This window comes from Phyllostomus hastatus, unplaced genomic scaffold, assembly GCF_019186645.2.
Source record: "Phyllostomus hastatus isolate PE091 unplaced genomic scaffold, TTU_PhHast_1.1 phas_contig_150, whole genome shotgun sequence".
NCBI classification, from domain to species: domain Eukaryota; kingdom Metazoa; phylum Chordata; class Mammalia; order Chiroptera; family Phyllostomidae; genus Phyllostomus; species Phyllostomus hastatus.
This window is the reverse complement of record NW_025333611.1, coordinates 885,441-909,142: the sequence shown is the minus strand read 5'-3', so window position 1 is coordinate 909,142 and position 23,702 is coordinate 885,441. Positions and strand designations below refer to the sequence as shown.

Sequence of the window (23,702 nt, the reverse complement as noted above, 5' to 3'; positions counted from 1 at the left end):
CGACTGGAGGCGGTGTGGGCGGGGCCGCAACGCCTTCGCGAGAGACAGTGGGCGGGGCCAGACGGCGCGGGCGGGACGTGGCGCTGGGTGGGCGTGGCGAGGCGGGGGGTGGGCGTGGCGAGGCTGGGCCGCGGCCAGGAGGGCGGGTGCGGAGGAAGTCACGTGTAGCGCGCTCACATGACTGGCGGTGCGATGGACCCGCTGCCCGCGGCGCCAGTCGCGGCGGCAGCAGAGGCGGAAGCCGACGAGGAGGCGGACGCACCGGCGGCAGGTAAGGCGGGCGGGCGGCGCACCTGGGCCCGCGCGGTGACCCCGCGGCCCTCCGCTCACTTTCTGCCCCGGGCGCCCCGCGCCCTGCCGGGTCTCCTCTCCCACTGCTAGGGGCGCGCGTCGCCCCGCGGACTCGGTGTGCCGCCTCCGGTCCCGGGAGTCGAGCACCCGTCCGGGTTTGCACTTCGCCGCGCGCTCCTGCCCGCGTCTGCCCGGGTCTGTCCCGACCCCTCCGGGTAGCGGGCCCGCCGGCCCGCCCCACGCTTCCTGCGCAGCCGCGTGGGCACAGCGCCTGGACCTCCGGGGCCTCGGACAAGTAATTTGGCCGCTCAGGACTTGGGTGTTTTGTATAAATCGTCACATTTGTCCGTAGAGGCGTGCAGGAGGCTTGGCTTTTCGAGGGTGCCCCGTTTAAATGTAACCCCCTGCAGTCCCGTAACTGCAGAACGCATGGAGGTGGGTGTTGGTGTGACTTACTGCTTCCCCCTGGCAGGGGGCACGGAGTTGGGGGACTCTGCTTGGGGGCTCTGGGAAGGTTCGCCCCGAGGAGGCCACGCTTGAAGTGAGTTCTGGGGGCTCTTGGTTTATTCATTGAGGAGGAGTGGCCTCGAAGCTGCCTGGGCGCATGTGTTGGGGGGGGGGGTGCACTGTCCCGGATTGGCGTAATTGACAAGAAGACCCCGGGCCCGCCGAAGTCTGGACGGCGGTCCCCCCTCCCCCAGCCCGCTTCGGTCTTCAGTTATTTTTCTTTTCCCTTGGAGCGGAGTGCGGGGAAGCATGTGATCGCTCTCGCCGTTGGGCAGAACAGCGTGTTCCCGAGGTCACAGGTTGCAGCCCAGTGTGGCCCAGTCGGCCCCACCTGTACCAGGGCCCCAGACCGGACCTCTTGGCTGGGGCACGCTTGGAGTCGGGGCGGGTGGGGGGGCGTGACTGGGTGGGAGTGCTCTTTGCCCCCGGCATTTCAGGTCCTGGGCGTGGTGGTGGCTGGGGGGGTCTCTTCTTGCAGGCGGAGGGGCTGCACTGGGTGTTTCCTGGAGGACCCAGGCACCCGCTGCCCCTGTTAGGGTGTCAGGTTAGGACGCCCTCTCCCGGCGTCCTAATGCTGTGCGACTTCCCGGGACTTCCCGGGCGTTGGCCTTCCTCGGGGCCACAGCGATGTTGTTAGGTGTGTTCACGGAGTGGACGTTGTAGCGCTTCTCCATCTGGGAGTGCTTTCCTGCACCTGGGAGAGTCTCCAGGTGGGGTCCGGGGGCCGGTGGGCGTGGCCAGTCCCTTCATTCCGCCTCGTTCCGCCTCCTTCCTCCCTGTGAGGTGGGCAGGTGAGGCCGCGGTCACTCCTTTCTGCACTGGGGAAACTAACGCCAGAGGCGGCGGGTGTGCCCAAAGAGGGCCCCTCGAAGGGGCCTGCCGTGGCGGGCATATCGGGTCGGGGGCTGGGGGTGGGGTCCGAAAACCTGAGCCTTGGAGAGTGAGTTTTCGGCCCTCGCTGGTGTGGCTCAGTGGGTTGAGTGAGTGCCGGACTGCGGACCGAAGGGTGAGTTTTGTCAGGGACGTATGTGTGTCTCTCTCACTGGAGCGCAGGTCGATTTGGGGTTGTGCCCTTACAGCTGGCACCCATCGTTAGTATTGATTGCGGGGACCGGAAGGCCTTGATCTCTGCAGCCCCTCGGGGTTGGCGGGAAGAACGACCGTGTTCCCTGCGGACTCCAGCACTGGTCACCTGTCAGTCTTTTGAAGCTTAAGTTGCGACGGCAGCTCCCTTCCTAAGAGTTCAGCTTTTCATTGTGCCATTCTCGGACAGGCACGGCTTCTTTGAAAGAAAGGACATCACAGGTGAAGTCGAAGTCTCGCCCCGGCTGCGGTCACCCCTCGTGCTTTCCCGGCGCAGACCGCTGTTGCCAGTGTGGGACGGAGCCTTCCAGTTGTGTCTTCACGGTTTACTCGTGGGCGCACTGCGGAAGCACCCACCCCCTGGTCCACGCTGCCCGCCTTCCCCTGGGGCGGTGTGTCAGTTTCCCTCGGCGGCTGGAACAAGTCACTGCCCACGTGGTGGCTTGAACAACACAGATTATTCCCACAGAGTTCCCGCTGCTGGTCCGCAGTGGGAAACAGGCTTCCCTGGGCTGCGGCCCGACCAGGGGAGGCCTGGCGAGGCCCCTGTTTCCCAGTGTCCTCGGGAGTCCCTGGCGGCCGGTACCCTTCCCCCAGCAGCCCCGGGCTGTGTCTTTCTCAGGCTGTCATCTCTGGTCCTCCCTGCCTCGTTCCCTGTTCCACGCGGAAGGGCTCCTGGGGCTGCCCCAGGCCCACCCACCGGTGTAGCCCACAGCCCCCGTTCCCCCTTGCCGCGTAGCCCCGCAGACTCGCAGGTCCCAGGGAGGAGGCGGCGGATGTCTTGGGGGTCTGTTATAGTGCCGACCACGAGTGGATGGGGACCCCGGGGATGGGATTGCCGGACCACAGGGCTCGCACGCTCTTTGCCTTAACGGATGCCGACAGGTTACCCTCTGGGGCGGCAGTGAGCAGTTTGTGCGCCGACTGGCCGTGTAGGAAAAGCACCCTTTCCCGTAACTTCGAGAACACAAGATACCATTTTTCATTTTCTTTTTTTAAAAAAACAGCGCTCTTTCTTTTCTTTATTTCTTTTCTTTTATTTTTTAAAAGATTTTATTTGTTTATTTTTAGAAAGGGAAGGGAGGGAGAAAGAGAGAGAAACATCAATGTGTGGTTGCCTCTCATGCATACCCCACTGGGGTCATGGCCTGCAACCCAGGCACGTGCCCTGACTGGGAATCGAACCTGTGACACTTTGGTTCGCAGGCCACGCTCAAACCACTGAGCTATGCCAGCCAGGGGCTTATTTTCTTACTCTTATATGTTTTTTTTTCAATACCGTTTTCTAAACTTTCTTCCGACTCAGAAAACTTAAGGAAGTGTTTTGTTTTGGTTTTGGTTGACATTTCCTTGACTCGTAATTCACACTGAGGTTTAGTTTCTTGTGACAGTTTCCCGTTGGTTGCCGCTCTGGACCGACTGCTGCTGTCTTTTGCCCATTTTCGGAGGGGATTGTCTTTTCCTCACTGACAGCAATTTTCTGTATTTTGGACACGAGAAAACCTTGGTGGGTTCTCTGTTGGAATTATAACTCTGAAAATAGCTGCCTGGCCAGAACGCTCTGTTCCCGGACCGTGCGGGATGAGTGGTCACTCCGGAGCCTCTCCGAGGTTGTGAACTCGGTGGCTGGGACTCGGGACATGGGTGGCACAGACTGTGGGCGACACTTGCTGGGTGGCCTGGTCTGCTGTGTTTGGGCAGCGACACCCACGGATAGGGCCACATGGGCCACAGTGCGGCCCCTCGCCCTGCTCCCCGCGACCCTGGCCACCGTCGCTGGGCTCTTACGGCTTGGGAGGAGCGGCCTCGCTTCTCTTAGAGCGGCTCCTCCCGTGGCATTCCGGTCATTCCGTCGGCCAGGCCGTCTGTGTCACAAAACCCGCAAAACCCCCGATGCTTCCTGGTGGTCTGTGGGGCGAGGCCTGACCTCTGCCCGCCGCCCTGGTCTGCACAGCGGCCCGCCCCGTCAGCATGCCCGGGGACCAGCATGCCCGGGGACCGGCGTGCCCTCTGCTCCCCAGCGCCCCCCTGCCCGCCCCCCTGCCCGTGCACGCGCGGCAGAAACCACTGAGCTGTCACTGAAGGCGAGTGCATCGGACTGTGATGGACTCGCAGCTCCAAGTTCTGCTCGCATTCAGGCGAAAACCCCCGTGCACCGCCCTCCCCCACGCCCGCAGCTCCTGGGGCTCTGCGTCCCGGCACCTGGCGCGACACCTGCTGCGGAGAAAGGGCTCCGGTGCTGCGGTGGGGCCGCATGCTGGCCGTGGCTCATGGTAAGGGTGGCAGCACACGGTCGGTGGTGACGGGGGTGTTATTTAAGTGTGTGTTGTTGGTCTTCACACTCTGTGTCACACACACACACACACACACACACACACGCTTCGCAAGGCGCAGCGTGTCGTTCCAAAGAAAGAGGAACCAGCGCCGAGGCGCCGTCATGCAGAAGGCGTTCGGGCAGAATCTGTGGTCAGCCGGAAGGGGGTGGGTTCCGGGCCGGGGAATTCTGTGCCGTGTTGGTTTTTCCATCCAGAGGAGAGGGCCGTGCAGAAGAGATGCCGGCGCACGGCGCCGGCCGGGGGGGGCAGGGGTGCACAGGGGGGACTGGCCCGTCCTCAGCCTTTGCGTGGTTTTCCTCCAGAAGCACCGGAGTTCAGGGGCGACCTTCTGTGTGAAAATACTGGGGTTGACACACCACCTCACCTGTCTCACAGTAGGGAACGGCCCGGCCAGCCCGGCAACCTGACACATTAGGGGGAACGTGCCAGTCTCCCAGCCTGGCCCACCCACAGAGGTGGGTGCGAGGGGCCCTGTTCCGAAACAGTGCTGCCGAAGTGTGGGGCCCTCTGTCCGCCGCCCCCCCTCCCCCAGTGCAGCGCCTGCCTCTGCCGTGTCTGCCACCTCTGTCTGAGCGTGGGTGGTGCTGGCGTGTCCAGCCGTGTCGGGCCGCTGGCACCAGCAGGAGGGAGGATCCAGACGGTGGTGCCGGTGGTGCCGGTGGGATGGCACCTGGGAACCCCACCTGTGTTCGGAGCGTCCCCCTGTGGGACCACCAGCCGGGGAGGAAAGCCAGGTGGCTCCTGACTTGGCACAGCTACCTCGCAGCGCGGCTTGGCCCCCCGGCTCCGGAGGAAGCCCAGGCCGGGCTGGCGTGGGTCGGCCTTCCCACAACCGGCCACTCCCGGCCAGTGGCCCGCACAAGGGCAGGGCAGCCCTGCGTTGCCACCCTTGCACGCCGAGGGAGTCCCGCGGGTTCCGCTCGCATGCTGGCTGGGTCGCGGTGCGGTGGGGGCGCCGGCAGTCTCCGCGGAAGTTTGAGGGAGAACTGTGTCGCGGGCACGGACTCGCTTTGCCCCAGACAGACTGCTCCCCGAGCGTCCCCGCCAGCGGCAGAGGTTTCCGTGGAGGGGAGCCCCGCGGAGGACGGTGGTGCTGTGGCCGTGCTGACGACCCGGCCTTTCTTTCCGTGCACCTGCTGTGTGCTGGACGCTCTGTCAGTCCTCGGTGCCCCAGGACCGGCGCGCACCGCAGGCCCGTCGGGGGGACAGTCGCTCCCCCCGGCTTCCCAGATGGGGACACTGAGGACACTGAGGGGACGCAGGACCGTGCAGCTGGCACATGGGGGAGGTGGGGTGCCCACCCAGGCGTCGGCTGCAGTTGGGACGCAGCCCATGGTGCCTCCTCGCTGCAGTCCGAGTGCACTGGCGTCCCCTACCCGCCTCTCAGGGTCCCCCCTCGGGGGTTCGCTCTCCCACCCCTTCCAGATCGGAAGGTCCCTCTCGCAACTGTCCTTGTGCGAGGTGCATGTGTCACCACGGCCACAAACTCTGTCGGAGCCCTCCGCGAGGAGGTGCTGCCGCTCTTTCCGGAAGGGGAGTGAGTGCACTTGAGTGGAGGCACGGGGCGCAGTGACAGGTGCTGGCCCCAGGGCAGGGGGGCGGGCTGTCGTCTGTGGGAGAACTGTCGCCACAGGGGGGGGCTCGGCTGCAGCAAACACTCGGGCCGGCCGGGGCCCGGGGGTCGCACCGAGTCCGTTTCCGGGGGAGGCCAGTGCCCGGGTGCCCCGCTCACAGGTCGCGTCTCTGGGGATGTGACGCCCAGGCCAAGCCCCCTCCTTGGAGGGCCATGTGCAGGGCAGGCGGCCGGTCGGGCGACGCGGGCGCACGCACGGCGGAGCGGAGGCCGGCCTGCTCCCCTGGAGGCCCCCCCGCCCCCGGTGTCCGTGAGACGCAGCGGCGGGGAGGACTGCCCGCCCCCTCCGGCTGCCGTGTCTGCCCGCGCCTGTCCCTGAGGTGTCCCTTCTCCCTCTGGCCGGCGAGCCGCGTGCCTGGGTGTGGACGCAGCAGGTGGCCAGGAGGCAGGGGTCTGGTCGTGCCGTACGCCTGTGGGTCCCTTCCGCGGTTGAGCATGCGCCTGGTTGGATGGCTCAGGTGTGCGTCCCGGGGCCGCGCCATCCGGTGAGTGCTGGGGACTGCGGACCAGGCCAGGGCGAGGGTTTAAACAGAGCAAAGACCAGAGATACATTGAATCGGGAGACGAGGAGGTTTCTTCCTTCTACCAGGACCTCCTACGTTGTACGTTATCCCAAGGTTCCCCAAAGGAGCTAACACAGAGCTTCCCCTCGAGCTCTGTGGAGAGTCCCCGGGCCTCGCGGACATCAGGACAGAGAGACCCGGGAGGTTTGTCTGGGGAAAGGCCCGGCCGGACGGCCCCTTCGGAGCCGGGCTGGGGCGTGTGTCCCTGGGGAAGCGGCGACCCGGTGGCCCCGTGGTCACCTCCCTGTGCTCCGATTTGAGTCACAGGAAATCACCTGACAGGTGACAGTTGCGGCCTTGACCTCGGTGTTCTGACGTCTCAAGGAGACAGGCCGGTGATTCACCCCCGCCCCCCCCGCCCCCGCTGTGGTCTGGTCCCTTGCGTCTCCCTTGGAAGGAGTGGCCAGCCACTGACAGCTTGAAAACGTCATGTGTGTGTGTGTGTGCGCGTGTGTGTGTGTGCACGGGCACACGTGTCTCTGAGGTCCCGGCATGACCGAGCTGCCCCCCCCCCCCCCGGGGTGACGGTGGGACTGTGGCAGTTGGTCAGTTCCCCAGGGACCACGACGCCACTGCCACGCCCCGGGACGCCGTGCACGCGGAGGGAGCTCTGTCCCCCCAGCAGCAGCCCCTGCGCTTTGACCTGCCAGGTGAGCCTCTGGCGTGCGGGTGCTTTGAAAGGGCCCGGGTGCCAGGCTCTGTGTTGGAGACTTTCTCATCTTTTATCTTTATTTTTTAAGTTCTTGCCACCGAACGGTGACGTGGTTGGTCTTGCCCCCATTTTAGAGGCGAGACAGCCGAGTGCAGGGAGGTGGCTGCTTGTTCGGCGTCAGAGGAGTCAGGGGTTTGTTGGGGGGCCCCTGGTCCCAGCCTGGGGTGGGCCTGCCTCTGCTCCTGTCCCGCTGGGGGTGTCGAATGAGGCCGCACCAGTCAGGGAGGGGACGCAGGACTGGGTGTCATCCGGTGGCTTGTGACTTCAGGCGGGCCACGCTGCCAGCAGGCCTCCCGTCTCCGCATCTGTGAGATGGGGTCGCAGTGCCCGCTGAGAGTGTTTCGGGGTTGGAGAGATGTTACGTGAGGCATTCCGGAAGGTTCCAGACACCGGGAAGTTCTGTCTGTCGCGGCTGTGGCTTCAGCGGCGTTTGACGCCGGCATGGTTTCCGGGTGTCCGTCTGCGTGGAGCCCGCCGTGGGAGCCGGGGAGGGGCGCGGGCTCCGACCGGGACCGGAAACGGGTGCCGGGCCTCGCGGTGCTGGAACCGGAGCACCGACGCCGCGTGAGGAGACGGAAGAGTGTGCGGCTGGGTCGGTTGCTTATCCCGATTTCCGTAGTCAGGGTTCCGGCCTCATGGCCCCCTGGGGACAGACGGTGCGCAGCAGACACTGCGGAGGGAGGTGCGGGGTGCGCCGAGCGCCCCGTCGGCGAGGGTCACGGCAGCGGGTACTGGCCCCCGGGTTCCAGGGGGAGGAAGGAGTCGGTCGGGGTGTCAGGGAAAGAGGATCCCGAGGAAGGGGCCTGGCGTGGAGGCTCCCGGGCCGGCAGGTGCCTGCTGAGTTCAAGGACGGCCAGGAGGAAGCCGGTGTGGGCGGGAGAGGTGACGGGGTGTGGGGGGGGCGCGGTGGTGGGGGGGCGCGTTGGCCGCTCTGGACCTGAGGAAAACTCGTGCTCCGGACCCCGTTAGGAAGCTGGAATTTCCGTTTTCCCTTTCCTGGTGTCACGAGGACACACCCCGCGGACGACCGCGGGGACCACAGCGACCTGGGGGGCGGTTTCCGAGGAGAGAGTTGCCCGGCCCACGCCTGCCAGGGTGCCGGGCCGTCCGCGTGCAGACGTCAGAGCCGTGTGGGGGAGTGTCTGTTGCGGGGAAAACGTGGAATTCTCCAGGAATCGGTTCCAGGGATTGGAAACACCAGCGCAGCCAAGTAGGTATGGAGCGAGGGTGTGGCTCGGGCTATTTTTAATCACGGGGACAGTTCCTCGGAGGAGGTTGCGTGACTTTCAGTTCCATGCCTGCGGCGTTGTGCAGCTGCGCGGTTTTGGGGAACAGGGAACTTCTCGGGAATGGGGAGCCCTGGCTGTGACGTGAGCGGGGAGCAAACCAGGATGGCGTGGGGACGGACGCGGCCGTGTGTGGGGGGCGGCGCCGGCCAGCGCACCTGCCCGGCCGGAGCCCTGGCTGCTGGGAGTGTGGATCGGCCCGGTGGCTCCGCAGAACGGCAGACCCTGCTCCTGAGCGGCACGGTGGGGCACCCCGGGAGCTGGCGGTCCCCCTCTTCGGCGCGGGCCCAGCCGCGACGCGCACCCGTGTCCGGGGCGGCCCGTGTGTGACAGGAGACCCCGCACCCCTGCGGCCGCCAGTGTCCCACGGTGGCTGCGCCCGGCGCGGTGCGGGGAGAAGTCAGAAACAGGACCTGGCGGGCCGACGCCACTCACGTAGCAGCACCACAGGCCAAGAACCCCCCAAACCCCCCGCCGTGTCAGAAGGCAGAGCCCCCCTTGGGGCGGGAGGGACTTGAAGGGGACCTGGGGGGTGCGTGGGGGGCGTGTGATGTGGCGTTTCTCCCGGGGGCTGGCACACCGGCGTGTGGACTCACTCGGCGGAACTTCCGGTACTTGCGCTTCTCTGTGCGCTCTGTTTCAACGTAAGGAAGTCGGAAAAGTCAGTGGGAGAAAGAAGAACCCCGTGCGTTTTTCATTCGTAATGGGGGGCAGTGCTTGCGTGCGCTTCCGGACACCGGCGTGGAGAAGGGGCCGAGCCCCGCCCGGCGCTGCTGCCCGCCAGCTCCCGGGGCGCTGGCCACTCTGGGGTGAGGAGTGGGGAGGCGGGTCTGCTCGTCCGTGTGGTGCGGTTTTCGGGAACACTGGCCAGCGCGGGCTGGGGGAGCTCTCCGCTGGATGCGTGGTGTTTCTGATCCTGTCCGTCCTCTCCTGCTCGTTTGCACTGTGTACCATCAAGACGGACGGAACCATGTTTACTGCTGGAAGCAGAACAGCATCCGCAGTGACTGTTGGAGTGGCCAGGGACTCGGGGTGGACGGGGGGGGTGCTTTTACTGGGAAAACTGGGAGAGAATGCAGTCAGGCAGAGACACACGGGACATTGAACACCCCCCCCGTCGCCCCGTTATCGCCCCGCATGTGTGGCGAGCAAGACGGAGGTGGGTGTGCACAGATGGCGGGTCGGGGCAATGTCCCTTTCTCGATGTCCCTTTCTCCAGGGGTCAGAACGTCACAGGAAGTGAGCTGGTGAAAGAAACACGCCGCAAGGCCCGTGAACCTGAGCCCTGGACAGTTTCTCGTTCACGGAGCCCTGGCGCGAGGGGTGGTGGAAGGGCTGGCGGCGGCGGGTCCTGTGTGGGGAGCCCCGCCTGCAGACAGAGACAGGCGCTCGGGTGGCCCCTGTGTTCCCCGGCCCCGGGGCCGAGGAATCCTCGCCTCTGAGGCCAGGGCCGCGATAAGGACGAGGAGGCCTCTGCTCCCACTTCCTGAGAACAGGGTGTCCCCGTGAGGACAGGCGCCACACAGGGACGCTTCCCGTCACAGGCGGGAGCCTGGGAGGAGCCTCCGTTCCCGCCGGAGCCTGAGGTCAGCTGCGGACCCCGGTCCTTGGAACTTGGGGGGGGGGTTGTCTGGCAGGTCACCATTCACCCCCCACCCCGCCTGCTGAATGAATATTCACAGCAAGGCAGCGGCGGTTAGCAGCACCCGATTTTTGTGGGGTTTGGGGCATCAAATGCCTCCCGCCCTGCGACCGGGGTTCTCAGACTGTGGCCCCGCACCCGCCTCACCCGGAAGCTGGGTGGACATTCAGATTCTTGGACCCCACTGGGGACGCCGAGGGTGGGGCCCAATCACCTGTATCCTTAAAATATTAAAACAGACGCAGCACAGGCAGGCAACATTGTGTGAGGTGTACCGCCGACCTGGAGGAGCAGCCCTGTGCCCGTGGGGCTGGAGCGGGGAGGGCGTGCCTGTCGGGGCGCCTGGGAGCGAGCCCGCGGGCCGGCGCCCTGGACCCTCGTTTTGCAGACTGGACACTCTGAGGTGGTCCGGCCACACGGCTGGGAAATGACAGAGGCTGCGTGTCAGCCCCCGCTGCCCGGAGTCAGGCCCCGTCCCCCGTCCCCAGCCTTCCCACGTGGTGCCCGGCCGGCCTCCCCTCCATCTGTTGTGTCCCCGTGGGGACTGGCCATGAGGGTGTCCGTTGGCCAGGAGTGTCAGAGCCCTGTCCTTGAACCTGGCGGGTCCTCCGCAGAAGCCGGGGGCCTCCTCAGGGGGCCTGGCACCTCCTGTAGGTGCGGCCCTCATGTGGCAGTGGAGCCTGCTGGGAAAGGTCCCTTTTCCTTAACTTTTTTCTTTTTTTGAAAACCACACCTGTCCTACTGTAGCCAACAGACACTCGGAATCATAGCTCTAGACACGTTTGGCCGTTAAGATATTGGGGATGCTAGCACACCCCCCGGTCCTTATGTATTCATACCCGTGTGCACACACACACACACACACATACACGTGTGCATACTTTGACACACACGGTGTGATGAGCCCTGTGCTCCTCTGCCACTGCATGTATGTCCTTGACGGCGAGGCCCCGGGACAGACGCAGACAAGGAGGAGGGGTCAGTGCCGACGGGAGGCCACCGTTCCCGCCACCCACGGGTCCCTCTGCCGGGGTGGACGCTGTCCCCGGCGCTCTCGGCCGCAGAGCCCTCCCCCCCAGTGTGGGGGGTTTCTGGTGCCCCTGGGGGCTCCCGAGTGCACTGGGAGGCCTCGGTCTCCTCCTGGGTAATGTTTTGTTTTTTTTTTAAGATTTTATTTATTTATTTTTAGAGAGGGAAGGGAGGGAGAGAGAGAGAGAGAGAGAGAGAGAGACATCAATGTGTGGTTGCTGGGGGCCGTGGCCTGCAACCCAGGCATGTGCCCTGACTGGGAATCGAACCTGCGATGCTTTGGTTCGCAGCCCGCGCTCAATCCACTGAGCTGGGCCAGCCAGGGCCTTTGCTGAGCTTCAAGGTCAGGTAAGGGCGGCTCCACGTTCGGTCCTGAAATGCTGACTGGTGTCACCAACGAAGGGGACCCTGTCACTCGCTCTGAGGTGTCGCCTGGACAGTGGCTGGGAGAGGTCAGTCGTGGCGGGCGGTGCGGCCCCATGGCGGGGAGTCCGGGCAGGAAAGGCCCCCGCTCCCGCTGCACTTCCTGCGGTGAGGCTCCCCCCGCGGGGCGCTGCCACCCAGCTCTTCGCCGGAAGGACGCTGGGGCTCGTGAGCGCGCTCTGTGCCGGTCACCGGACTGACCGTCAGCTCGGTTTTCCTGTTTGTGCGCCGCTCGGGCCTCAGGTTCCGGGCTGCCCGCTGCTCGTGCCGACCTCTTGTCTGCGGGGAAGCGGGCGTTCTGGGGCGCAGGACCGGGGTCCCGCCCTGCACACGCGAGTGGGAGCGTCGCTGTGGGAACAGCCGCTCTCACACGGCAGGTGGCGCGTGGGCAGAAACTGGGGACACGCAGTCACTGGTGGCCGGGGTCTTCTTCCGCCTGAAGCCCTCGTCTCGACTCCGGGGGAAGGGACTCTCGTGTGTGCGCCGCGTTGGCCGGCCGGCCGGCCACTCCCTTCCACCATCGGCAACGAGGTCGGGCTGGTCCCGGGGTGTGGGCGTGGGGCCAACTCGTGAGCAGACGGACCCTCGGACCCTCGGACCCTCGGGCCTGGCCCCGAGCCGGGGCTCTGCCCGTGAGCGGGTGGGCGTGTCCTGGGCGGCCGAGGGCTTCCTCTGGGGCTGGGCCCGAGTCCCTGTGGAAGGGACTCGCTGGCAGCGCAGGGCCCGAGCGCCGGCCCCACCCCCGCGTTCTGAGCGGCGGTCCCACGGGCGGGCGTCCCCCTCTCTCCTGCAGACTTGCCGATGCCCCAGGCCAGCGAGGGGAGGGACCTGGAGCCCGAGCGAATGCAGGTGCCGCAGGGGAACCCGCTGCTGCTGTGCCACACCCTGCAGGAGCTGCTGGCCAGGGACTCCGTGCAGGTGGAGCTCATCCCCGAGAAGAAGGGCCTCTTCCTGAAGCACGTGGAGTATGAGGTGTCCAGCCAGGTAACCGCGCGCGGCGGCGGGGGCGGGGCCCGAGCGCTCGGCCCGCGGGGGAGGCGCAGGCGTGCGTGGGTGGCCCCGCGGTCCCTACGCTCAGCGCTGGGTCTGACGTCAGACGGCGGGGGGCGGGGCTCTCTCCGGGCGGCCAGCGCTGCTGTGTCCGCGTCACCGAAGGTGTCTCCGAGGCCCCCCCCCCCTCCGGCCGGGAGGGCGTGCGGAGCGCAGTGCCCTCCTGCCCACCTCCGGGGCCAGGGACTCCCGCGGGGCCTCTCTCCCGGCAGGTCCGGGGGGATGCACTGGAGACGGGGCCAGAGCTGCACGGCGCCCCGCGTCCGCGAGGAGCGGGCAGCTTTCCTTTGGGGGGGGCCGCTGCTCCCGGGGCCCCGCGGGGGCGCGGGGCACACCGGCGTCGCGTCTGAGCGCGGGCCCGTTGCCTTGTAGCGCTTCAGGTCCTGCGTGTACAGACGGTACAACGACTTCGTGGTCTTCCACGAGCTGTTGCTGCAGAAGTTCCCCTACCGCATGGTGCCCGCCTTGCCGCCCAAGAGGATGCTGGGAGGTACGGCGGGGCCGGCTTCGGGGGCAGGGCGGCGGGGAGCCGGACGACCCCCTGGGTGCTGAGATCCTGGCCGTCTTCTCGGGGAGGGGGGGGTGCCAGCCCCTCGGTGACCCCGGGCCACAGCTGGGCGACGCGATGCCGCCTGGCACCCTTGGCCTCCACGGGCCCTCGCTGGGCCCCTGGCCGGCAGGAAGGCCCCTCTTGTCCAGCAAGAAGCGTGCGCCCCGGGCTCCTCCCTGGCTGTGGCTCGGGCAGGCTGAGTAAGGGTCAGAGTTCGGGCTGGGAGACGGCAGGCTCACCCACGGTCGTGCGGGTCAGCGTCGGTGGTGCCTGGCCTCCCGCACAAGGGTTCCTGCCAGTCTCCAGGGGCCTCGTTCAGCAGCTTCAAAGTAGTGTTTTAAATGCTATCTCTGCCGTGGCTGGTGTGGCTCAGTGGACTGAGCGCCAGCCTGGAAACCAAAGGGTCGCCGGTTCGATTCCCAGTCAGGGCACAGGCCTGGGTTGCGGGCCAGGTCCCCAGTGGGGGGTGTGCGATGTTTCTCTCCCTCTCTTTCTTTTTCCTTCCTGCTCTCTCTCAAAGCAAATTAATAAAATCTTTTAAAACACACTCTTTCTATTTGTGGTCAGACTTAAAAGCCTTTTCTGTGTGCATCCCCTCTTTCCCCTCGAAGTGAGAAAGTTCAGTCCAAGTGCCACGTGCCCACTGGTCCCACTGTGGGGTGAGGCAGAGGTGACAGGAGCGGGAGAACGGGGTTCAGGCAGGTGGTGTGGCCCCAGCCGCTCCTCCCCATGGGGTCACGGGGCGGGACTTCAGTGCGGGGCAGTCCAGGGGCGGCCCGGCTCTGGGGCGCTGCTCGGCCGTCCGGGCCCCGGGCACTCGTCGGAGTGGGCACTCTGGCGTCCTCAGCGTGGACGGCCTGGGGTGCAGTGCGTCCCGCCCGCCCGCCTCTGTGGGTGACCCACCTTCTGTCTCTCCAGCGGACAGGGAGTTCATCGAAGGCCGGAGGCGGGCGCTGAAGCGCTTCATCAACCTGGTGGCCCGGCACCCGCCCTTCTCGGAGGACGTGGTCCTCAAGCTGTTCCTGTCCTTCAGCGGCCCCGTGAGTACCTCGGGGCCACTTGGGGCAGCCCCGTCCCCGGCGGGGCCTCTGCTGCTGTCTGCCCTGCGCCCGCCCCTCGTCGTCCGGCGGCCCCCGGGGTTGGGTTAGAGCGGGTGGGCCGCACTGGCGGAGGCCCCTCGGTCGGTCGGTCGGTCGGGGCTCCTCAGGGGTCGGCGTGTCCCCGTGGAGGGGTCCTCCGTGTGGCTGTGGGGGGGCTCCGTGGCTGGGCGGGTCTGCGGACGTGCCGGAGACTCCGATGGGAACGAGTGTTTCCTGGAAGGAGAGCGAGGCCAAGTTCGACCAAGGGCCCCGCCACCAGCAGCCGAGTCCCCCGGTGGGGCCGCGGCGGCCCCCTGTGCTGGGCGTGACCGCCGCGTGCTCTGGGGGTGGTGGCGCCTTCCCCGGACCGCGTCCCGTCGAGGCTGCAGGCGGGGAGCTGAGGCAGGGCCACCGCCCTGGCCGGGTCCCCAGGGCAGGCAGCTCTTCCGTGGAGACCCTCTCGTTGTGGGGGTGGGCTGCAGGTGGCCCCAGCAAGGACACTTTGTTGGGGGGTCGTGCGCCTGACCCTCTTCTCGTGCAGGGGCCAGTCCCCGCCGCAGGAAGGCCCGGGGCAGAGGGCAGAGGGCAGGGATTGCGGGCCTGGCCGCCGCCTCCTCTAGAGGTGGAAGCAGCTTCTGGCCCCCGGGGAGGGAGCGCTGCTCCACTGTGGCCCCCGGCGACCTGCGGGCACTGCCAGCTGTGTGGGGCCGCGGCCAGACTCGGGGCGGCGCTGACCGGCCCTCCTGCCCTGACTGTGTGGCGGTGTCTCCCCCCCTCCCCCCACCCCCCAGGACGTGCAGAGCAGGCTGAAGGAGGCGGCCCAGTGCGCGGGCGACGAGTTCCTGACCTGCAAGCTCGCTCCTCGGGCCAAGGTACGGTGCGGGCCGGGGCGTCCTCGCGCTTCCCCACGCGACCCTCGGGCGGCGGCTGGCGTCCCGCACCCTCCCTCGTGGAGGTGAGGGGACAAGTCAGAGACCCCCCAGGCTCTCTCGGGGGCCGGGTGTCCGCTGGCCAGCCTTCTGGGTGCCGGGGCCTGGCCGTCACTGCGGTGCGGGTTCAGGGGGCCGCGTCTTCTCCTCGAAAGGGCGGCGGCCGCGGTCCTGCTGCTTCGTGCTCCTCCTCGAACTGCTTCACACACACACAGACGTGCTCCCTCCGCTCCGCTCCCGGAGCTTTCCGTTCTGGGCGGGGGGGCGGCGCGGTTAGTGGCGCTGATGTCACAGCAGGCAGGCAGCTGCCTATGGGGACGCGGTGGGGGCTGCAGAGGCCTCCCCGCGCTGACGCCCCTCATCTCGGGCTGCAGGTCGCTCGTGGGGCGCGGGGGCAGGACTGGCAGTTCGGTCAGCATCGGTGGACACTGGAGTCGCAGCCTCGCGGGGTCGTCCAGCTGCTCTGCTGTGTGCGGGACGACGCTTCTCCGTCCCCGGGGCTGCGGGCTGGCCTCCGTGTCCCCGAGTGACCGCACTGGGGGGTCCGGGCCGCTCCACCCACCCGTTCGGCCAGAGGGGCGGCCGCGTCCCCGTGGCCCGTGCAGCCTGAGAGGTGCTGCCCACCCAGGCGTGCGGTGCTCTCCCCCCCCTCACAGGACTTCCTCCCAGCGGACGTGCAGACGCAGTTCGCGCTCAGCCGCGAGCTGATCCGCAACGTGTACAACAGCTTCCACAAACTGCGCGACCGGGCCGAGCGCATGGCGTCCCGGGCCATCGACAACGCCGCCGACCTCCTCACCTTCGGGAGGGAGCTGAGGCAGGTGGCCCGGCTGGGTGCCCCGGTCCCCGGGGTGGGCTCGCTGCAGAGGGTGCCCCCGTTCTGAGCCGTCCCGCTGCAGGAGGGGGAGGGGAGTCTGGAAGAGCGCAGGCGGGGAGTCAGGCAGACAGAAGTGGATTCCCGCACGGGTGTGCGCCAGCTTCCCCTGGGTCGCTTTGCCCGTTGTCAGGATTAGCCTGAGACAGGTTGGTTTGACCGAGGACGGGACCCGCGGGCTGTGGATGCTCTGGAGGAGGGGCGGGGCCCCACCTGGGCTCCCCACCTGGGCTCCGCCCCTCGGCAGGCTCCAGGGCTGGCTTCCAGACCTGCCCTGCATGGGGCAGCAGGGTCCGGTGGGGGCAGCGGGCACAGCAGGCCTGGGGCCGAGGTCCCTCCAGCCCAGCAGGCTCCCGGCTTCTCGCAGCCGCTCTCTGAGGAGCGAGGGTCGGGGTCAGGAGGGGCGCAGGTGGCCCCGGGGTGACGTGGTGTTCGGGCCGGGGAGGCGTCCCGGGGTGAGGGCCCGGCCGTCAGCTCCGAGGCCCTGAGTGTCTCCTCCGCTGTCCTGCCCCCCTCAGTGCACTCGGGTCGGACACTACGCCACTGCCCTCCTGGGCCGCCCTGCACAGCAGCACGTGGGGGTCCCTGAAGCAGGCACTGAAGGGCCTGTCCGTGGAGTTCGCCGTGCTCGCCGACAAGGCCGCGCAGCAGGTGAGTGGGCGGGCGCCGTGCGGCGACCTGCAGAGACCTCGTCATCGCGGGGGGGCCCGTCTGCAGACCCGGTCACGTGAGGTGGGGGCTCACCTGGCTGCTTCTCTGCCGTGAAACTGGCACACGGTGTTTTGGTGAGGTCGGCTCCCTGGTCCTCGGGAAGGGCGTTTAGGCTGCTGGCAGGTGCAGTCGCAGCGACGTGCGTGTGAAGCCGTGACCGCTGTGGCTGCCTGACAGCGGGGGGGGGGGGTGCTGCAGCGGCGCATCTGGGGCTGTCCTGCTGGGGGCTGGTCGGGCTTCTGGGGGCGCTCGGGTGCCCCAGGTGCCTCTCGGTGCCGGCCGGGGGACCGGAGCTCGTTGCTGGTGTGGAAGGTCCTGGGCGCGCTTTCTCTGTGGCCCCGGTGCCTGCCCGCTCCCCCTTGCAGCCGATGTGGGGCTGTGTTGGTCTCCTGGAAGTGGTGCCGGACATGGGCCACCTCCCGGTCTGGCCGTGCCGGGGCCCGCGGGCGAGCTCAGGCGGCCCGGGCGCGGCACTGTCCCATGGGGGCCCCGCTCAGCGTGCCTGGTCTCTGTGCCCGCCTCCCCGTCTGCCGACAGCAGGCGGCCGGGCTGGCCACTGGAGACACTTCCGGTCCAGCCTGTCGAGCACAGAGCTTAGTCCGTGACACAGAGAAGGGAAGCTGTTCTGGTCGCAGGGACCTTGGCCTGCGACTGCGATAGCCCCCTCTGCCCCGGCAGCCCCCGGAGCTCGGGGCAGGCGCCCCAGTCCCTGAGGGCGGGGTGGAAGCCCCGCACCGGGTCATTTCTAACCCCTTCCCGATTGTGACTCGGACGCTGCTTCCACCCTGCGCCGGCAGCGGGGGCCGGCTGCTCGGGTGGTTCAAGGTCGTGCTGGGACGCTCCTCCCGGCCCCGAGGGTCTCTGGTCTGAGCTCGGGGGTCTGAAGAGGCGTCCCCTCCCCAGTGTTCTTGCTGTGCTTGGTGGCTGTCACCCCGAAGCGCAGTCGACAGCGTTAACTTGCAGCGGACCAGACCCCCGACCCTTGGGACTTCCTTCCGACGCAGCTGCAGCTCCGTCCCCCTCGCGCTGAGCCAGCGAGACGCCTGAGGGCCGGCGCCCCTCGGCCCGTGGCTGTGGGCCCTCCTGGGTTTGCCCCCCCTGCTCTGCTGGGGGGCCCGGGCACCTCTCCCCCCACTGGATGAGTGAGACGCAGCGGTGGCCAGATGCGTGTGCTCTCAGAGGAGGCACAGGTGTTGGCGGTTTAGGGTCTTGTGTGTCACCGGCCTGGAGCCGGGGCTTGCTGGCAGGAGGCGTGATCAGGAGGGGCCCCGCTACAGACCAGGGGAGGCTCCTCCCCCCGTGTCCTCACCCAGTTAGGACGGGGCGCCAGTGGCCACTGGGGGTTTTTCTGTGACCTTGCCCACCAGGCCCTTGGCTGCGGGCACATGGGCTCGAGGGGCCAGAACCCCTGAGCTTGGGGCCCTGCGGTGCCGGCAGGCCCTCTGAGTGCATGCGGCAGACAGTGGCCTTGCGACAGGGCAGGACGAGCACACGTGGCCTGGGGAATCAGGGTCCCCGATCTCACACAGCTTTGGGGTCCGGCGACTTCTCTGCCAGTGTCCGGCTGTCGTGTGGGAGGGCTCTCCGGCAGAGCCTGCCCCGCCTGGGGACCGGGTGATTCCGGCCCACCTCCCGGTCCGCTTGTGCGCGGCCCCGGGTGACGCATCCCTGCTTCCCAGGGCCGACAGGAGGAGAGCGACGTGGTGGAGAAGCTGAACCTCTTCCTGGACCTGCTGCAGTCCTACAAAGTGAGTCTGGGCCGCGCCCCGGGCAGGGCGAGCGCCCCGAGCGGCCCTGAGGGGGCTGTCCTGCTGGGGGGGGGGCAGCGGAAGAGGAGTCGGGGAGCCCGGCGCGGACCGCAGGCGGGCGGTGCAGTCTCCGGGGTCACTGTCCCTCGGCGGGTGCCGTGGGGCGCTCTGGGCTGTGGCCCCAGCAGGTGCCCCTGGGCCTGGGGCCTCCTGGTCTGAGGGCAGAGGGGAGTGTGAGCGTGTGTGTGTAAATGTACGTGTCTCTGAGTGTGCGTGTGCCTTGTGGGGACGGCACAGCTCTGCACACACCCGCGGGGCGGGCCCGGGGTCGCGTGTGCGTCTCTCCAGGCGGCTTTCTGCCTGTGGGGCCGGGAACCCTTCGTGCCGCGCATGGGAGCGCTGGCCCAGGGCTGCGGGAAAGTTCCAGAAAGGGCGCCGCCACTTGGGGGGCTGCTGCCATCAGGCGGCCACGGAAGCTCCAGTCCAGTGACTGTGTGGCCGTGGTTGCCCACGAGACTCCCGACGGGGGTGTTTCAGGGCCCGCGGGTGCCGGGGCACCTTCCTCCGCCGGAGGGGGGCGAGCCAGCGGCCCAGCCCAGTTGGCCCGTCTCTGCAGGGCGGCCCATCCTGCGTAGGGTGCGGGTGGTGGCTCCCCCGCGGGCCCCCAGGCTGAGCTGCCATGTTCTGTGGGCACTGTCTGAGCGAGGCGTGAGCGGGCGCGTGCGGACCGTTTTTAAGAGGAGACGCGGTTCTGGGAGAGGCCCCCCGCCCCGGCCGTGGACGGCGCCGGCGCGGGGCTGGGCCGCGCGCCCTCCCGCCCGCAGGGGCTGCAGCGCCGCTCTCCCCGCCCCCGCCCGCAGGACCTGTGCGAGCGGCACGAGAAGGGCGTGCTGCACCGGCACCAGCGGGCGCTGCGCAAGTACAGCCTGATGAAGAGGCAGATGAGCGCCGCCGCGCACGGCCCTGAGCCCGAGTCCGTGGAGCAGCTGGAGTCGCGCATCGTGGAGGTGCGCCGGGCGTGGGGGCTGGCCCGCCCCGGTGCGGGGTGCGGTGGACCCCAGAGCCGCCCTGCAGGCATCTGTGGCCGGTTCCTCCGCACCACTGGGCGCCTGGCTGGGCGGTGGGGCGGTGACGGGGCGGGGCTCCAGGGGGCGGGGCTCCAGGGGGCGGGGCTCCAGGGGGCGGGGCTCCAGGGGGCGGGGCTCCAGGGGCGGGGGCTCCAGGGGGCGGGGCTCAGGGGGCGGGGCTCAGGGGCGGGGCTCCAGGGGGCGGTGGCACGGTGGCCGGGCTGGCAGCAAGGGAGCCGTCTGTGCTGCAGCAGGAGAACGCCATCCAGACCATGGAGCTGCGGAACCACTTCTCCCTGTACTGCCTGCACCAGGAGATGCAGCTGGTCCACGCCTACCTGCCCCTCACCTCCCACATCCTCGGGGCCTTCGTCAACTCGCAGATCCAAGGGCACAAGGAGGTGGGCTCCCCGGCGACCCCCCTCCAACCCCCGAAGGCTTTCTTAGGGAAGTTAGTGGAGGTGGGGGGAGTACGCGACCTTAAACGTCGTCCGCACTGCCGCCTTGGGCGCAGCCTCGTGCTCCTCCTGGGGTCATCCTTGGGACTCCCTGGAGTGCCGGGCGGTGGTGGGGGAGCAGAGCGAGACTGCAGGAACAGGCCCTGTCTTCTGCAGGAGCTCAGGGGTCAGGAGCCAGGGACGGCATGGGAGTTCTCGGAACCGAGATGAGGGTGGGTGGGGATGAGGGGGAGGAGCGGGTGGGGGGAGCTGGGGCGCCTCCCTGCTCCTGGGTCCGTGGGGAGAACCACCAAGGCTCCTGCCGGACTCTGACCTGGGCTCCTCCTGGGCCCCTGGGTGGCCTCAAGGGTGCGAGCACCCCTTTGGCAGGTGCTCTGCTGGCAGCCCCTCCCCAGCTGCTGGGCCTGGGGGAGCGTCTCAGGCTTGGGATTTCGGAAACCTGACGGAGCCCAGCCCTGCGCCCGTCGCCTGTTTTGGGCTCTGGGGCTGTGGCTGGACCGTCACGTCTGTGGCCGGTTTTCTGTCCGAAGAAGGGCGTGAAGCCCAGTGGCCTGGGGACACCCCCAGCCTGGGGGACTGCGGGGACTGAGCCTTGAGCGGCCCTTGGTCTGTGGCTGGGCTGGGTGCAGGGCTGGGCTCCCCAGCCCTTCTCCAGGGACCATGGAGACTCCTGCGGAGTGGCAGGCCAGGGAGGAGGGGGCCCAGCCCGCTCTGCTGAGAGCGCTCTGTGCGCGGTGCATGGGGCGAACTGGGAGCCGCAGCTCACAGGGGCGGCGGCGACAGCAGGGGAGCCGGGTGCAGGTGGGGAGCTGTCTGTCAGCAGGCGGAGCTCGTCCGTCCAGCCGGAGGCGGCTGTGGCCGACTCAGTGGACAGCCGAGACCCTGGTCTGGAAGCCGGAGAGGCTGTTCGGCAGGCAGGTCCCGGGGTGCAGACGCTGCCAAGGCGACGGCTGCTGTCTCCGGGGCCAGGCCTGGGGGTGTGCTCTCCGTGGGGCACCAGGTGACTTAGGGGTGGGAGGACCCGGCCGGACAGCAGGTGAGCCCGGGTCGCACCCGGCTCAGGTGGATGGGACCCCGGTCCTCTGTTGTAGGTGACGACTGGTCCGCGTTCTTGTGACGCAGAGACTGGACCCTGCTGGACCTGCACGTCCCCAGGGCCACACTCTGCTGTTCGGTGGTCACCTGGGCCGCTCGGCCGCCAGGGCTGACCTTGGAGCCCCGCCCACTGCAGAGCCTGCCTGCCCCTGGGGCCCCGTGTCCCTTGCTCGCTGCAGAGCGGGGCAGGTGCGGTGGCGCGCCCCCTCCCTCCTGCACTTCGTTCCCCTGCGGGCGCCCGGCGGACGTTGCCCTGGTGTCTGCCCTGCTGCGCCGGGCGGCGCTGGCAGAGCTGTCCGAGAGCGCGCCGGAGACAACACGGTGCTGCTCAAACCTCTGTGCCCAGCAGGCTCGTGCCTCTTTGTCCCGTGTGCAGGGGACACAGGGACCAGCCATCTGTCACCTCTGGTTTGGGCCCGCTCTTACTCGGGGCTTTGCCTGCGGAGGAGCGGGCCACGACGCAGGGAGTGGGAAGGGCAGTTCGGGGGCAGGTGACCCGAGGCCGGCGGTGGCAGGTCCCCTCCCGCCCCAGCCACTGGGCGGGCTGCCTCTGGGCGTGGCGTGAAGGGCTGTGCGCACCTGCCCGGCTGACCCTGCCCCTCCCCCTGCAGATGAGCAAGGTGTGGAACGACCTGAAGCCCAAGCTGCACTGCCTTTTCGTCGGGCCCAACAGCACCCTGACCCCGCCGAGGTCCCCGAGGGATGGCCTGTCTCCTCACTAGCGCCGAGGGGACCCGGCCCCCCACTAAAACCTCTTTCCCAACGGTGTGTCCCTGTTCAGTTCCCTCCGGACGGCGGCTGCTCCCCGGGTCCCGCCAGCTGCCACCCCTGGAGCAGAAGAGCTGACATCAGAGCTGGTGGGGCTGGGGTTCGGGTGGCTCCCCTATCACCGAGGGAGCGGGGCCAGAGATGCTACCCCCCAGGTCTCCGAGCGTCTGTGGGAGCTGAGGCCACATGGGGTCTGTGGCAGTTGTCCCCGGCCTGGCACTGTGGCCTGTGAGTCGGGTGCTAGGATTCCTTGGGGTGGTTTTCCCTTGACACCCAGAGGGCAGGGTGGCCAAGGACGGCTCTCCTGCCAGTGGGGCCTGGGGGCTGTGCTGGGACCCTCTTTCGTGGGGCCTGAGGCTGGAAGGGCGCAGGGGGATGGGTGGTGGGTCTTGTTCCGGTTGGGGCCGAGGGCCAGCGAGTGGCCTGCTGCTCTGAACCTTCCAACCGACCTCCTCAGGCGAACGGGACCCTTCTCCCAGACTCTGCCGCACTTGCTGCCCCAGCCACCTGCTCCGAGGGCAAGGGTACTGGCGCTCCGGCAGCTCTGGGGGTGGGAGTGGGTGCGTCCTGCTCCTGAGAGAGAGCTCGGAGCAGTGGGGCCCTCCTGGGACAGGTGCTGGGGGACGTTCTGACGCCCCGTGGGATCTCGGGGGGCCCGCCTTCCAGGGCTGCCTGGCAGCCCTGGGCCGTCCCCCCGTGTGCCATCCTGTGGCGTGGTATCCAGGACCCCGAGCCCAGGTGGGCTCTCGGGTGACACACCTGCAGACAGTCTGTCACAGGTCACCCTCCGGGGCAGGGGCCCTGGGGCACACCCCATGCTGGGCTCTGTCTATGGGGAGGCAGCCTCGGGGGTGCAGGGAGATGGCTGCTTGCTGCACCAGCCCAAGGTCCCCCTGCGGCCGACACGTGCCTTCCTGGGCCGAGGAGCGGGGCCGCGTCCCCCAGTGCCTGGCAGGGGGTCCCCGCTGTTGGCTTTCAATCTATCGCTGTCTTTAGAGACGGGTCCTCAGCCACGAGGACCGGGCCCGTGCTGCCACTTGAGGCCAGTCCCTCTTGGTGCCGTGTGTGCCTGAGCTGTCCTGTGACCAGCCCACCTCCGCCCTGCCCCTCGAAAGCTGCTGCTCACTGTCTGGGGCCTGTCGCAGGTGACGGGCCAAGGGGCGGCAGGGAGCGTGACCCAGGGCAGACGGAGGCCCTGCTCGTGCAGGTCATGAGGTGCCACGTGCCGGGCTGCAGGCCTGCCCCCTCTTGCGGCCCCGGGGAGCCAGCCCGCTGCCACAGCCTCGCCCCCAGCAGGGACAGGACCCCCTCCAGCGCCAGCCTTCCTGCTCCCAGCAGGCCAGAGCCTCAGCGACAACGCTGCCTTGGCCCGGCCCGCTGAGCCAAGCCCTCAGCAGCTACCAAAGACAATCGTCGCCGTGGTCCAACCCCCCTCCGGAGCCGGGTCGGGGGAGGGCGTGTGGGACTCGGCTGACCGCTGCCAGGGCGTGTGTGTCTGGGGCCCTGCCTCTCCTGTGCCTGGGTCAGCCTCACACGGGACACACTTGACCCCCTGGCCACACGGGTCCACAGCTCCCACACCCAGCTAATGGAACTGTTTACAAGTGGCCCGCATTCCGAGATCTTCATCGACTAACACAACTATTATTAAACATATTTATAAAAGTTGGGAAAAGTCGTGCATTCTTTGTGGAAGTGGGAGGTGCCCCCTCTCCTAGTTGGAAGCCTGGAGAATGGCCTCCCGTCCCTCTTGGGCTGAGGAGTGGTGACCGGCCTCCAGGGTGGAGCTGACTGGAGCTGTAGCCCTGGGCCCTGGCTGTGCCTCGGTTTCCCCTAGTGTGACATGCACAATCACAAGGGTGCGGAGG

General features: G+C 68.0%; 1 protein-coding gene across 2 annotated transcripts; it reads left to right on the top strand.

Moving 5' to 3' along the window:
• The first annotated feature begins 151 nt into the window (after nt 1-151).
• SNX8 (sorting nexin 8) lies at nt 152-23,502 on the top strand. Of its 2 annotated transcripts, none has more exons than XM_045824704.1 (11): nt 152-271; nt 12,299-12,489; nt 12,928-13,045; nt 14,024-14,145; nt 14,976-15,056; nt 15,770-15,930; nt 16,506-16,638; nt 18,378-18,446; nt 19,307-19,453; nt 19,768-19,914; nt 21,678-23,502. In XM_045824704.1, the coding sequence occupies exons 1-11, from the start codon at nt 178-180 to the stop codon at nt 21,786-21,788; spliced, it is 1,374 nt and encodes a 457-aa protein (XP_045680660.1). In that variant the 5' UTR covers nt 152-177; the 3' UTR covers nt 21,789-23,502. The 2 variants fall into 2 exon arrangements, with proteins under 2 accessions (XP_045680660.1, XP_045680657.1); XM_045824701.1 differs by having other exon boundaries at nt 19,765-19,914.
• Nucleotides 23,503-23,702: the final 200 nt, after the last annotated feature.

What these genes read in the sequence shown, in the direction of transcription:
- SNX8 (XM_045824701.1), top strand. Translation starts at nt 178, where the DNA reads ATGACTGGCGGTGCGATGGACCCGCTGCCCGCGGCGCCAGTCGCGGCG. An exon ending in AGCTCGCTCCTCGGGCCAAG is followed by an intron (nt 15,057 to 15,769) that starts GTACGGTGCGGG and finishes CCCCCCTCACAG; the next exon opens with GACTTCCTCCCAGCGGACGT. An exon ending in AGATCCAAGGGCACAAGGAG is followed by an intron (nt 19,915 to 21,677) that starts GTGGGCTCCCCG and finishes CTCCCCCTGCAG; the next exon opens with ATGAGCAAGGTGTGGAACGA.